Source organism: Dysidea avara, chromosome 2, assembly GCF_963678975.1.
Source record: "Dysidea avara chromosome 2, odDysAvar1.4, whole genome shotgun sequence".
Taxonomy (NCBI): domain Eukaryota; kingdom Metazoa; phylum Porifera; class Demospongiae; order Dictyoceratida; family Dysideidae; genus Dysidea; species Dysidea avara.
Window position 1 is genome coordinate 54,615,681 of NC_089273.1, and position 15,510 is coordinate 54,631,190.

General features: G+C 40.8%; 2 protein-coding genes across 2 annotated transcripts in view; one reads left to right on the forward strand and one right to left on the reverse strand.

Moving 5' to 3' along the window:
* Positions 1–2,817, forward strand: part of LOC136247702 (F-box only protein 11-like) — a 34,324-nt gene extending 31,507 nt beyond the window's left edge. Inside the window, exons 21-22 of the mRNA XM_066039531.1 lie at positions 53–151; positions 2,537–2,817. Of these exons, the coding sequence (XP_065895603.1) occupies positions 53–151; positions 2,537–2,699 (262 nt within the window). The 3' untranslated portion in view covers positions 2,700–2,817. The remainder of the gene's footprint in view (positions 1–52; positions 152–2,536) is intronic.
* An 8,244-nt stretch (positions 2,818–11,061) lies between these two features.
* LOC136248250 (uncharacterized) lies at positions 11,062–13,446 on the reverse strand. Its single transcript, XM_066040059.1, has one exon. The coding sequence runs from the start codon at positions 13,444–13,446 to the stop codon at positions 11,062–11,064; it is 2,385 nt and encodes a 794-aa protein (XP_065896131.1).
* Positions 13,447–15,510: the final 2,064 nt, after the last annotated feature.

The window sequence follows — 15,510 nt, forward strand, 5'->3', positions numbered from 1 at the left end:
CACCTTACATCATCACGATATTGTCACCATTACCCCTCTCCCCTTGGGATAGGTGTAAGACTTGTGGATTATCTGACAATGATGCAATATGTTGTAACTGTATCACCAGTTGTCATAGAGACCATGATGTAGAGTATGTCAGATATGATAGGTTAGTTTACCAATTAGAAGAAACTCACATGTCAATATTGACTGGTATTAGACACAATACCATATGCAACATGTTTAAGGAAAAATTAGGAATTTTAAGTTCGATTAGGGATCATAGGGAAAAGGTAGGGAAACAAGGGAGGTCACCTACACCTGCAGATATACTAGTGAACATTAAATGAACATTAAATGTTCACTAGTATATCTGCAGGTGTAAGCGATCTCCCTTGTTTTCCAACTTTTTTTTCTATGATCCCTAATCGAACTTAAAATTCCTAATTTTCCTTAAACTTGTTTGTTTACTTTTTCTGTAGCATTATTATGACTGGTGAACCCACACATATCGCATAAAAAGAAAGGATGGCACCAAAATTAATGTTTTCATCTGAACGTGCACCCCAGCTATCAAATACTGCTTTGACTTTGAAAGTGCAGTGGCCATTACGCTTTGCTTTCAGCTATGTTCAGCCTGTTACACAGGGCTACAGATGAAAAACAGTAGAAGTGCCTCTGCAGCAATCCAGTCACCACAAAAACACAACGTTTCTCACATCCTAACTATCAATTACTGCCTTGAAAGTGTAGCAGCCATTACACTTCGCTTTCCAGCTATGTTCAGCCTGTTACACAGCATTACAAATGAAGAACAGTGTGTTAGAATTGTCTCTGCAATCAATCCGGTCACCACAGAAAATATGGATGATTCCCGTTTACAACACCTTGGTCTGTCAGCAAAAAGAAATGGGACAGAAAAGAGGACAAAGGTAAGTCCATGATATGTGCATTGTATGTATGCGGTATGCCAAACGGCACATCTCGGCACAAAGTGACATCGAACAGTGAAAAAATCAAGCCCATAGCCTTAGTCGTTATCGAGTTACACTTTGCTGAAGACATCAGGAAGTTAGTCAGTAGAAAATTGCACTGAATGCTTTTTTTAATTTCGTAACGATTTATTGGAAGCCTTTAGGATTGTACTGAAGGCACTTTTGGGCTTGGTTATACCTAACCAATACTGCCAAGGTGCCAGGATGGAGTTGTGAAGCTGGTTTTTGGGTAAACATTTTGGCTAGGAAAACCCAAATCTCCATGATCCCTAATATAGACAGTATATAGAGCTGGAAGATAAAAAGATTATCTAGATACGTACCTTAATCACCTATCATGAATAAGACAATGAATTTGCTTGTTGACTTGTGATATATGTAATAAGGATTAATATGATACCTAGAGTTTTACCCTAATGCTAAATGGTGAGGCCAAAACTAGTCGTATAAATAGCTCTCATGCAAACCATTTTATGTATCTTTGTAATATTATCCATAACTCGATGGTGGTTGCTCCTATCATCTTGCAACAACTTTTGTTTGATTTGCCATTAAATTTTCTATCAGTCCTTTTATGACTCATGTGAGCAGTGGCAGATCTAGGAATTTATAAAGGTGGACATATCCACTGCATAGGAGGCGGAAGGATGCTACAGTTGGGGGTGTCCAAAATTTATGTTTGGTAGTAGCATGCAAAGCATGCTAGCTAATTCTAGGGGGGTCTGGGGGCATGCCCCCCTCCCCCCCAGGAAAGTTTTGTAAATTAGGTGTCAGGAGATTGAATTTGGAGGCATTTTTGGTAGTTTTAGCTGTAAATTAAATACTAGTACTATTAATTTTATTTTAATACATGCTGACTGTTGTATTAGAGTGACTGCTCTATTGGGGTGATTGCTCTATTAGAGTATTTTGGTCGTGACTGACAAATTTCTGGAAGTTCATGTGACAACTATTGTGCAATACAGCTTTGAAGTACCCCAATAAAATAGTTGGGCCCGGTGCTGGAGCACCCTCTCATGGGAGAAATTCGTTACTTCAGTATACGCAAACCTTAAAAAGTACGATGGGTTTCCCTTACCAAATTTGCTAAACTTGGTCTCATTCAATGAGTTGAATCGTACAGATTAACATTCCACCCGAACAAATGGCTTAACTGGCCATTCTACAAAGATACATCACAAAACATACAAAAAAAACAAGGTTTTTTCACAGTACAATTTTGTACCTGGATGCGTAAATTCGCCATACAATGCTCTCTCCTCTCTTTTCCATTGGTCGCTATGCAAAATCTTACATATCACTCGATGTGCAATTTATCAATGATTCTGAAAAATGCAACCCCATCTCCGTAAACTGAAGTATGCGGACGTTATGATGCGTTGTTTAAAAGATGGTGTTATTTTCCGTAATTTTAATTCGTAAAAATTAAATGTACAGAAAATGCGACGAAGTTTTTGATATGATTAGCATACTAAATATAGCAAAGTGTCAATAACATAATTTTTGTCCTTATTAGGTAGCATCTTTAAATAGAAGTAATGGGTGTTTGTGTGTTACAGGTTTTTTTGTGATTGTGGAGCAGGTGCCTTATCATGTGACTGCTTATTGACTGGATTAAAGGCACATTCTAGTTGTAAGCCCAAACACAGTCAACAACAATTAGGGGCAGGACCTCATGCTAGCCCATCAAATAGTGATGTGAACAACTCTACTCCTTCATGAACAACAAACAATGCCTTGTTATTGTATTTTTATCATCAAAAACTGTTTTTATTCCCACCATTATCTCATTTGTATATATTATTATTTAATGATCATGACATCATATTACATCACATGACATCAATCACATATGTCAGTTACCGTAATTCGTGCATGATAAAAGAGTTTTCATGTACAAATATTTTTGCATGATTTACGTGAATGACTGCTCTATTAGAGTACTTCAATCTTATGTAAAAAGGTTTTTGCATACAAAAATTATTATAGCAAAAAAAAAATTTGGTACAATCAGATGATCTGATTGTGATTTACACAGCAGTCTTTTGAGTGCCCTAGTGTGAGCGTGAGGTGACAGTGTGAGGTGACCATGTGTCAGTAGGGACCCACTGATTATGCTCCTATTATGCTATGCTGCACACACTGCTCAAAAATTCACCCATTATGCTTAAATCTATCTTCAATACTTACCTATTATGCTCAAATTATGTATGCCTCAGTTCTCATGCCCTGCTAATAATTTATAGTAAGTGGCTGAAGCACAAACTTACTTGTCCAAATGCATATCACAGAAAAAAATCTATACCATAATTTGCTTTATTTTCGCGCAAAAAAATTTTGTGATAAAATTTTTTGTGTAAAACTATTTTCATATGATTTACATAAATGACTGCTCTATTAAAGTAGTTTGATCTTGTATAAAAATTTTCATACAAATTTTGCATACGAAGATTATTTTACAGCAAAAATAGCTAATTACAGTATACTCTGATAGAACAGTCAGCTATGTGATTGTTCTATTAAAGTTACAGACTGTTCCTTTGGATCATATTATATTGATCTTTCTGTGATAGCTATTTCGATAAGCCTATGGATACTGCACTAGCTGCTAGCAGTATGCTCAATGCTTTCATGCACCTGTTATGATATATGCCAGCATAATCGGCAGGTCCCTATGTGTCAGTGTGAAGTGACCATGTTAATTAGGTGTGAGGTGACCATGTTAATGAGGTGTGAGGTGGCCAAGTGTCAATGTTAGGCTTGCACCTATTATGCCAGCATAATTTTGAGAATAATAGGTCACCAATACCGTGGGAATAATTCTGGAACAATAGGATGGTTAAAGGATAATTTTAGAATTATTGGATGTCCACGGGAATAATCTGTGGAATTATGGGGCGTGTCTATTCTTTATTAGCTAGAAGAAGGAGTTAAGCTACTAAGAGTGATATAGCTGACATTATTATACGAGTACTGAAGTCTTTGATCATTATCTTAGTATGTAGCCACAACCATAATACACCAATAATTTAAAACACTTGAATTAAAATAATACTGCAGTCTGCAAATAGCTATTCCAAGTCTGTTGTAACTACTTACGGCTAGAAAAATTAATGACGTAAAAGAGGAAGCACTTCATTTGTGGCCATTAATTAATTCTGACAAAACTACGTAGATCAGCATCTTGAAAACTAAGTGACTAGCTACAGAAAATTATTTTGGAATAATAGGCTAGACACAAGAATAAAAAAAGAAGAATAGGTGAAGGATAATCTGGAGGGAACAATAGGTAAAATTTTGAGCATAATAGGCTCAAGCCTAGTCAGTGTGAGGTGCACGTGACCTAAGGTATAGCACCTTGAAGTGAAAATGATCAAGTTTACACTTATATCGTAAACTACTCACTTCCAGGAATTTGGAACTTGCATAACGGGACATGATGAGTGTTGGACTGTGATGTCATGTTAGGAGCAGAGACAGATTTTGGTGGTGACTTAATATGTACAGAGGGCACTGTATCAAGTGGATCATAATGGCTCCATTGTTAATGGACTAGAATGGTTTACCTCCTCACTATTAGTATGTAACACACATGACCCAGTGTTCAAATAGTCACCATCAACAATGTTACTAGTGTCAGATGACTGAATCTTGTACGTTGTTTGTTTATCAGGAAGTGGATTACTGAACTGAACTTCTCCGTCTAGTTTTGTGATAGTGAACAAGTTTTGGAGGGTTTGGTCTTCTAATTTGTGTAATTACATGCCACAAATAGTTATTAATACTTCACAACTAAACCACTAACCATGTTGTTGGTTTCTCCAAACGTTGACCAAATAGTAGCCAAGTTTGTAGAATGTATAACTTTACAATATTTCTCATGCAGAGAAATTGTAGGTAGATACACCTAGCCACAAATAAGTTATATGCTGGTGGATTTCTAACTAAATTCCGAGCTAAATTCCAATTACACTGGCTAAATAACAAAAACACGATTCTTCACTGTCGTACAACAATACAACAACTACAGTGCTTCATATACTACCTCGTAAACTACTCACCTGAAACATAAAGGCAATGTGCATTTAATAGAATAATGACTGTTGAAAGTCACGTGCCAAAACTGGTTAATCAGGTTTATCTACGGATATTGTTCACCAGTTTTTGAAGTGGGTAGTGGTAAAACCAGGAACGGAGAAATAGGAAACGGGAAATGGGTGGAAATGAAATTCCTTCACTGCAGAACACTCTTCATTTGTATAATTGAAGGGGTTTCAGAGCACAGATTTTCTCGACTTCGGTGGCCAAAGTAGCAGTGACTGCTGTATTAGAGTGTTTTGCAACTCAATTGCTAAAAAAATCATAAGCATATATAACAGAACTAACAGAATGGCAATTGTATAATATCTTGGGTAAAATTTCTGATGGTGGATCATAGTAATGCAGATCATCATCCTGGCGGTATCAGTGGCTAGATTATAATTATAGTCAGCTAGCAAATGCACTACCACTATTATGACATTAAGGCTTATATCCAAGCTGGCATGTATACCACTGTATTAAAAAATTCTCAGAAGCTTGTAATGATGTTAAACCTGTAATAATACTCTGATCATACTGTGATAGAGCAGTCACTTCAACTTAAGCCACTGATACTGCCGAGGATGCCGCGAGGGTGATATGCATTATTCATCAACAGAAATTTAATAATTACTGTCTAAAAGAATTTTCAAACACAGATAATCATACAGGGGGTGCGAGGGGTATATGTAGAGTTCAAGTTCTTGCACAAATCATCAACATCATTAGCGATTGAGGTAGATCATTCCATAATTTTGCTGCTAAAGTCAAGAAAGAATGTAAATATGTTTCAGTTCTAATGGATGGACTGATAGCATAACAACGAGTGTGACCGCAAGTACATGAGGTTAAGCCTTAAGGGAGTCCATTCCTTTTTTCTTTTCTTTTTATTCTGTGTTCTATTCTGCGTTCTGTAGGTTCTGTTTCAGTAGCTCTGTAGGTGTAGGGTTAGGTTCAGGGCCATAGCCAGACTTTTATCTGGGTAGGCTCTTTTAGATAAAAAAAGTGGACCTTTTTTAGGCCCTTTTTATAGGTGTGCGAAAAACTAGGGGGTCTGGGGGCATGCCCCCCAGGAAATTTCTTGAAATAGACACTAAAAGGTTGAATTTAGTGGCATTTCAGTCAATAAAAATAACAATTTTTAGGTAGGCTCAAGACCAGCTATTTGGATGACATCTGGGAAATATCTCTACTACTACTGTAATTATACCATCTGTGATTATACCATCTGTGTCTATAATATATTGGAATGACACAGTGAATAAGAATGGGAAAGATTGAGCACACTGTTGGATCGTGCATTGAAGCATGGATGCTATTTATGGGCTCTGCATGGGAGGGGCTTGCCCACCAAAATTTTTATATTATGAAAGTTCTGTTTAGACAACAAACATGGTTTGTAAATAAATTAAGTAATTACATACAGATTTTAGAAGAAAACGTAATTGTGACTGTTCTATTAGAGTGATTGTTTTATTGGAGTTGATTGTTCTATTAGGGTGGTTGACTGCTCTATTAGAGTATCTCGATCTTGCATTGCATTACAAGCACTGAATGAGCCAACTACTCGGAGCACTTAATTTAGCTTCTTATTAGTGGTGTTTATTAAACTGGAGTTAATGGACTTTTGCTACTGAAAATTTGGACCTGTATACTAAAATTGTGGACCTTTTCCCCAAGAGGGCGGTTCTTCCGAACCCCCCGTGGCTACGGGCCTGGGTTAAACTTATTTTATAGAACATCTTAGTGTAGAGTGTGGTGGATGGGAGTGCCAACTAGGGCCGGTTCTTCTTCCTTTTTTTGTTAAAAAAAAGGAATGAGGTTAACGGAGTTAGAGTAAATGATGAGACTTCAACAAGACCGTGAATCGATTTAAAGAGCATAAGTAGTTTAAGACATTTTCTTCTTTTGTTCTGAAGTTGGCCAGGATAGCTGGTCCAGCATGCTGTTGAATCAAGAAAAGTCATTCATGACTACTAGGCTGCACTCATCCTTTGGACTTATTTAATTGATAGATTTGATATTGTACCAAGACATTGTACAGTTGTATGCTTACCTTATGCTTTTTTAGTAATTGAGTTGCAAAACACTCTAATACAGCAGTCACTGCTACTTCAGCCGGCAGTCGTGAGAAAATCTGTGCTCTGCTATGAGTGCTATCCCTTCAATTACAAATGAATGAGTCTTCTGCAGCGAAGCCGGGAATTGCATTTCTCCATTTCTCGTTTCCCGTTTCCTATTCTCCGTTCCTGGTTTTACCACTACCCTTTCATGCCTTTTGAAGTCCAGGTGTAGTACCCACATCGGGCGTTCTTGGGCGCGCCTCGTTTAAAACAGGTTCATCAGGTTTGTGTGGCTAGTCTAGTCGTTTTCTAGAAGTTTCGAGAGTAGCCGAATTTGAATTGTCGGTAGTTAGCGATTCAATCGCGTGAATACTAGATCTATAGACTTATACTTTCATCCTCAAGGTAAGAGTTATTTTATTTATCTCATTTATCATGTGCTCTTGTCTAGAAGTTTCGAGGCGAATTTGAATTGTCGGTCGTTAGTGGACTCATCATCAAGGTTAAAGTTTTTTTTGTTGTAATGTCATCTCATTTGTCGTGTGCTTTGTTGTAATTAATCGCTTCTTATTCAAGGAAACGTTTACTTCATAGATTTATACAGAGACCTCAACCTGTAAAGTGCACTAGGAGTGAGACCTGAGGTTAAAATGAGTGAGATTTGCTTACTTATGCGTGAGGTCTCGTCTTAGAAAAATTCCTGTAAAAATTGCAAATTTCGCAACTGTCTGGCTATTTTCAGTTATACTCCTCCATTTTAGCCATTAGAGCACTGTTTAGTGCTTTTCCAAGGGGTTTGAAGTGAAATTAACTTACATAAGAGCTTAATTTCCAGGAATTGCAATGCGTGAGATGGAAAACCATGTGTGAGACAACAATCCAATGAGTGTGTCAATGAGTGTGTCTCACGCGTAATGCGTGAGAGTTAAGGTGTCTGATTTATACCTTATGCACTGGGCGCGAAAATTAGTTTGTCATATATGCTCAGGATTTATCCGCAATATTAAATGTTAAAAAATAGTGATGGAGTAACACGGTTCTTTGAACTTTCTCACATTTCTTGCAAACTAAGATGAGAAAAGCGACTCAATAATAGCAAGAGTTCATAATATAGAGAGGGAGGGAGAGTATCCAACACTGTATTACCTGATCAAAACACACTGCGTTCAAAGATTGCGCAAATGACTATCAGCACCAAAACTTATTAAATCACTACTGAAAGGGTGTTAATTCTATTAAAGCAAAGCACTAAGAATACTTCCCTTGATAAATCAACACCTATCAACGCTCTTCAGTAGGTGAAGCCAGGTGACGAATTTGTATGGAATTATACTGAAGTATACTGAAATATTCAAGATATGTAATCTTTGAACCCAGTGTGTTTTGACCAGGTAATACAGTGTTGGACACTCTCCCTCCCTCTTTATATTATGAACTCTTGGTAATAGGGTAGGGGTAGTCTCGTGCCCAGACCACTTCTTTCTTTTTGTGTGGGGGCGGAGAAAAAAGGGTCTGGTGGATCTCCAATACATCTTTTGTACAGCTGAATCTACAACTTTTGGGGATCGTTGATTAGTGGTGATGAATAGCAAAGGCTTGTTAACGAAGCGACAATAGGACCTACCCAAGGATGCAGCCTTGCCAAGCAAAGGCGCGCCATATTTCCTATTGTTGCTTCGTTAACAGGCCTTTGCTATTCATCACCACTAATCAACGATCCCCAAAAGGTGTAGATCTGGCTGCACAAAAAATGTATTGGAGATCCAACAGACCCTTTTTTTCACCGCCCCCACACAAAAATAAAAAAAGCGGTCTGGGCACGAGACTAGGGTAGGAGTTCTGTGAAACCGTAGATATACGTAACATGGATTGGAAACATGTTAATAAACGTACGTAGTGGCTATTCGTTTGGTTCTGTGTGCCGATTTCACCAGGCTATTTGTCCGGTTTGGATCGCGTGGTCCTGTTAGTAGCAATTTCCAATCAACCAATTTTTCACACATAATTTTGCTACTTAAATTACACACCTTCAATAAATGTTTCACAAGCTGCAGTTCCAGTTAATGTACTCAGTAATTCGTAATGCACTTTACTGGATTAAAATCCATGCGGTATTTATTGAAATACGTCAAATCAAAGTCTGAGAAATAAAAATCCCCATAGGAATCCCATACAAATAATTGCGTACGTAATTCTAATTGGAGGAATACGGCACCGGTGATAGCCAAAGTTTCTGAGTGTTTCTGTGTGAATCTGTGGCAGATTAGGATGAAGAAAGTGTTCCTGGGCAAACCGTATATGCTGATTTCGATTTTGCCATGTGTTTTTTGATTGGAGGACGACTGATGTTGGATTACGACGAAAATATGGCCCTTTTAAAGGAAAATCGCCATCTAACACTGTTCGGAATTCAGCATTACAATCACCCTGGGCTTCAAGGCATCCCTCTACATCAATGCAAGTGTAGTTTGAAGGTGAGCAGTTTGTTGTCTTGCGCGGAATTGCATTATATCGTAAATTTTCAATTTTTTATTCATCTAGTACTAATGTTGTTTGCTATAAAAATTGTTGATCAAAGGTCGGGTAGTGTTTGCAGCTTGGATTTGAACAGGGCTTGCATAAGTCACCATTTATTGAATACATGTCCATAAGTGCTTAATCACACCTATCGTTTACCACTCCTCAAATGTACTTTGCTCATTGAATAGTTTGCACATTTGATTTTCAATGAATAGCCTACTAGGAAATTACTAAGGTTTCTATGTATGGGGTATCCATACCAGGCTGTGTCATGATAATTGTGCATGTTGTGTGTATTGATACTTATACATTTAATCTGCTCATATTTGGTTTGATGTAGCTGGGAAGGTCCATCAGTTAAGAGGTTGAAGATGACCACGGAATCATCCAAGAATGTGAAACAGGTATGCGTTATTGTACCAAGAGAGTTTTGTATTTGTAAACTGACTGGACATCAGTAAGTGTTGTTTACCAATTGCTAAGGGTATAATTAGCCTATGATAAATGATTATGTGAAATAACACTAAAACAGTTCATTTATGAAATATATATTGTGGCAATGTGTCTGCTATTCATCTAATAGTAAAATGTAGTAAGGATCTGACAACTCCAGCTCACTCAAGAAAACAGTGGCACAAATGAGTGTGTTGCCACATCTAAGCAGATCCTCTTGCTAGTAACATTAGCCATTTTTCCTTAACCCTTAAACCCACAGAAAACTTTTTGGAAATGCGTGTTTACACAATATGGGTATGCATGGCAACACTAGGTGGGGTAACTTAATTCTTACAGCCTACAAGTACACATAGATTAAAAGTGTGTTTACTGGGCTACTTGGAGAACGTTAAATGAACACTTAGTTTGTTCCGCTGTTCACCCGAGCCTTCCTTTCTTATTAATAACTCTTGTTACATGGGCTAGCTGCCCAAACATTTAGTTGTGCAGTGAAGCCCTTTAAATGCTGGAACTATTAATTTCCGAATGGCTCAGATCACGAAGTGATTGCATGCTATTTGGGATTATATGAAGAAGGCTCAGTCTCACATATCAAGGGTGTTTGACCTAGTTTCCTATTATTACCAGCTGTTAGTAGTTACTAACACATGGGCATGCGTGCCACATGCTACTCTACGCATGCGCATGAAAACTCTTATAAATACCCACCACACCTCACACCTTTGACCTTTGGATTAGCGAACCAATTTGGTTAGGGTAGGGTGGGTGGGACCATTGATATGCTCGACTTCGCCTTCTTCATATAATCCCAAATAGCATACAATCAGTTGGTGATCTGAGCCATTTGGAAATTATATTTCAGAAGGCTCAGTCTCACATATCAATGGTGTTGTTTGTAGTTCCAACAAGGTGAAGTCGAGCCCATCTCAAATAAGACAGCTACCATGAATACTATAAGGTTAGGTCTAACCAGGAGATGATGTAGATAACACTGCTCTACCAAAGGAAGCATCATGGGATGGACAATAATAATGTCTCCTGAAAACTGACTCTGTGCTCCAGTCTGCAGCTTTCATAATATCAGCAGTTGTAACACCAGCTCCTGCGGCTGCTGATGTGGAAGCTCTTCTAGTTGAATGACCTGCAAAAATCGATACATCAATACCTGCTAGCTTTAATGTTTCCCGTAACCATTGAGCAATAGTGCATGAAGCGACAGGCTTATGAGGCTTAACAATAGCCACAAACAATTTGCTAGTATCCTCAGGCCGTAGAGAAGCCGTGGCTTGTTCATAACAACGAAGAGTCTCCACTGGACACATTGTGAGGAAAAGACGGAAAAAAGAACTCCCGCAATTCTCTACCCTGTGATGACTGCTTGGCCAGTGCTGAGGGTAAGAAAACAACTCCTTCTGGTTTATACTGACGTCTGTCCAGCTGAAGGCTAAGTCTGCGGAGCGTGATGGTCTGGTAAGGCACATTAACATTGTAAGTTTAAATGTCAACTGCTTACGAGGTAAGGTATTCGAAGGGCCCAAACCCTCTAAGTACTGTAATACCACCTGTACATTCCATGTAGAGGTGTACCTAGGGAGAGGTGGCCTAGAGTGAAAAGCTCCCTTCAAGAGTCTGCTGATTGTGGGGTGTTTACCCACCTCTACCCCGTCCACTGGATCGTGAACTGATGAAATGGCCGATCTGAAGGAATTCAATGATCGTGATTGGTAGCCCTCCTCAAACAAATGGGCCAGGAAATTAGCCACATCTGCTATAGGGCCAGAAACAGGATCTCTATGGCGTTCACCACACCAGCGTATCCACTTGTTAAACAAGGAGTCATATGTTTGTGAGGACTTTGACCTCCAGGAGGCCAACATGAGGTTTGAAGCCTCTGAAGAAAGGCAGCTGTCTCGGAACTTTGCCCGGAGACAGGCCAGACGGCTAGTTGTGGGGTGACCTCCAACTTCCTCAGTTGTTTCCCCCTCTGCATTTGAACCTCCTGAAGAGAGAGAAGGCGAGGGTAATCTCTCAACATCCTGAGTAGGACAGGATACCATGTCTGGGCTCTCCACACTGGGGCTACCAGAATTACCTGAGCCTGTTGGGATTCCACCTTGCTCAGTACTTGTCCCACCAGGCACCATGGGGGGTTGGCATACCCTCTCAACTGACTCCAGTCCTGTTGAAAGGCATCCACTGCTGCTGCTTGGGGGTCTGGCCTCCAGCTGAAAAACCGTGGCAGCTGGTAAGTCAGCCGTGAAGCGGATAAGTCGATCTCTAGAGGTCTCAGGGCTTCGTTGATCTTGTGGAACACTTGAGGAGCCAACATCCAATCTGACCTGTCCCTCTCCATCCTGGACTCGCAGTCTGCTACAGTGTTGGACACACCTGGGATGTGTTGGGCTATGATTGTGATGTCCCTCACCAGGGCCCACAACCACAGTGTTCTCGCCAGAGCTTTGAGTGCTGGGGAGATGGTTCCCCCCAGGTTGTTGATGTATGCCACAGCTGTGGAGTTGTCCAACTGTAGCAGGACTGCCACTTGCTGCTGATCCTTTAGAAATGATTTCAAGGCCAGGTCTGCTGCCAACAATTCTAGGCAGTTGATGTGGAGTAGTTGTTGTGGGGTCCATGAGCCTCCCGTGCTCACCCCGTTGCACACTGTTCCCCATCCTGAGAGGGAAGCGTCGGACTGGATCACTATCTGCACTGATTTCCGAATGGTAGTTTTCCCATTCCATTGGGTCAGGTGATGTTGCCACCACCTTGGTGAAAGTCCATGGGGCGCAAGACAGGCCGAATGGCAGGCAGGTGAACTGGTAGCAGGTCCCGTCCACCATGAACCTCAGGTATTTCTGGTGGATGGGGATGGTGAAGTAGGCATCCTTCAAATCCACTTTCACTATCCAGTCCCCTTGGCGGAGGAGATCCTGAAGGGTAGGAATTCCCTCCATCTTGAAGTGGGGGGTCTCCACTGAAGTGGGGGTCTCCACCCAGTGATTCAACCGTTTCAGGTTGATCACCCTCATTTGACCGTTCTTCTTCGGTACTAGGAAGAGGATGGAGACAAAACCGGTTGCATTTCCGGATTGTGGGATAATTGCTCCTTTTTGGAGGAGTTCCTGCATCTCCTCTAATAATAGAGCTTTGTGTTCTTGGGAGAACACCCCTTTTTGGGGTATTTGAAGTTGGGTGGGAGTCCCCACAAGGGGTATTTGATACCCTTCTATGGCATTCAATACCCAAGTGTCCTTTGTCAACACCTTCCAGGTGTCTACAAAGGAAGCCAGTCTCCCTGCCACCATTAAAGGCTCCTTTGCCTTTGGTGGAACCACTAACCCCATCCCCATTGCTTTCAGTAATGTAGGGTTTGCAGATGTTGAAGACTTCGTCAAAACATAGCATACATGTGCATCTACTGTACATACAGGTGCATTTATTGGCAATAACTGTCATTTCTGTGGCTTCTTTGGGTGACTCCCTAGCTGGCGGACTTGTGGGTATGGTGCTGGACGTTGCTTTTGGGAGTGCCGGTATCCCTGTTTGTTGGCTGGTCGGTATGAGTAAGCCTTCCGAAAACCCGATGAGGAGGAAGGGTTGGCAGTTGCTTTGGCTTTCTTCAGAGAAGCCACCTGGTCCAGATACTCGGACACATCTTTGGGGAAGCTCTGCCCAAACAATGCTGGAGCCTCTTCATTGAACTTCTCCTCCCGGTTCTGGGCCCACTCCACCAGGTCCTGGTTGTACTCCTGGAGCACACGAGTCCGCCGCAGGGCTGACATCTGGCAAGAGGCATTGCCTAGCAAAGTAATGGCGGCTTCCACTGCCTTGGCTATTTGCTCTGAGGAGACGGAGACTTCGTCTGCCTCGGAGTGAAAAAGTTCCATCACCTCAGTTAGAGGTGCCACCGCGTCCAGCATGAGTGCCTGAATGTGGGATAGGCTCCAGTCGTTCGACTTCGTCGACTTGGAACACTGGGATGCCATCACTTAATCCAGCGAAGGCGTCTTGGTAATTGCTACCGCGAGAAGGCGTTTCTTGTTTGGAGCCTTTGGGAATTTTTCATTGATTCGAAGCTTCGCTTCAGCAGCTCTTGGGTAGCTTCGCTAACCTCAACGACACGTGCCCCTTCGGAGCAGGAAACGTCGGCGTCAGGAGCATCATCGTTGTCCAGTGGCTGGATGATGTCCATTTCTTCTGCCCAGGAGGTGCCAGATATTCGCGATGACGGCAAATACCCTGATGTTCCAGGCTGGCTCCTGTCATGAACTGGGGTGATTGCTGTTGCTGCCGAAGAGGACGATTGCGAGGCTCCCCTGAGGGCTGCGATCTCCCATTGCGGTCATCTGGTCCTGGAGATCCTGCAGGGTGCGTCCAAGTAGGGCAGCGTCGCTCAGCAAATTCAAACTCATAGCTGGTAGCAGTAGAAGAAACAAGTCGCAAAGAAACACGTGTTCAACCAACAGCGGTGAGCTAAGAAAAAGGTTGAAGGTGTGAGGTGTGGTGGGTATTTATAAGATTTTTCATGCGCATGCGTAGAGTAGCACGTGGCACGCATGCCCATGTGTTAGTAACTACTAACAGCTGGTAATAATAGGAAACTACGTAGGTCAAACACCATTGATATGTGAGACTGAGCCTTCTGAAATATAATCAAAAAAGCTGTTGCACAGGCAAGAACAAGTGAGTTATGAAGCTTTAAAAAATTATCCCATACATTTAGTATGTACAATTTAGGCATGTAAACATGTTTACAACATGAAAACATGCTTGTTCCAGTACAAAACCATTGAGTGAACACATTTTCACCTCTTTGATGTTACTATATTTGGTGGGGGCTCAGGTGAATGCATACCAACTATAGTATTAGTCATATAATTTTCATAGTGATATTTTTTAGCAAGAGGTTTTAGAAAGCAGCATGAATAATTCTCTTTGATGTTGACACAGTTAATGAGGTTATTAATATCACTTAGAGATCTGAGGTAGGGCTATAAGTTTCATTTAGAGACCAGAGACCTGTTGTCATGTGAGACTTATAGTAAATTCAACAACACTTCAAAGAGTTTTCTATGTCATTAGTGGTTGTGTGGTTAAGTGAGATTTGGGGTTTTACCTTCATCAGCCATACCAGCACTTAACCAAGCTAGCTGTCAAACCGACCAAGCCAGTTGCTTGATGCATATTACAGTTACCCCAACAATGTTCCACATTCACAACTAGCTAGCCATCAGTGAAACTACTAGTGTTGCCGAGTTTACAGCAAGCATATTTGCAGCAAGTGAGTTCGTCTGCTTGTCAACACTGTTGCCATTAGACCATCAACACACTTTAGCTGTGTTATTGTACCTGTTTGTAACATTTGTCACTTCATGGCCAGTTGTAACTTTGTGGCCAGTGGTAATAAAGCTTGT

Excerpts from the sequence above, each read along its gene's own strand:
- LOC136248250 (XM_066040059.1), bottom strand. The coding sequence starts at position 13,446 with ATGGGGATGGGGTTAGTGGTTCCACCAAAGGCAAAGGAGCCTTTAATG.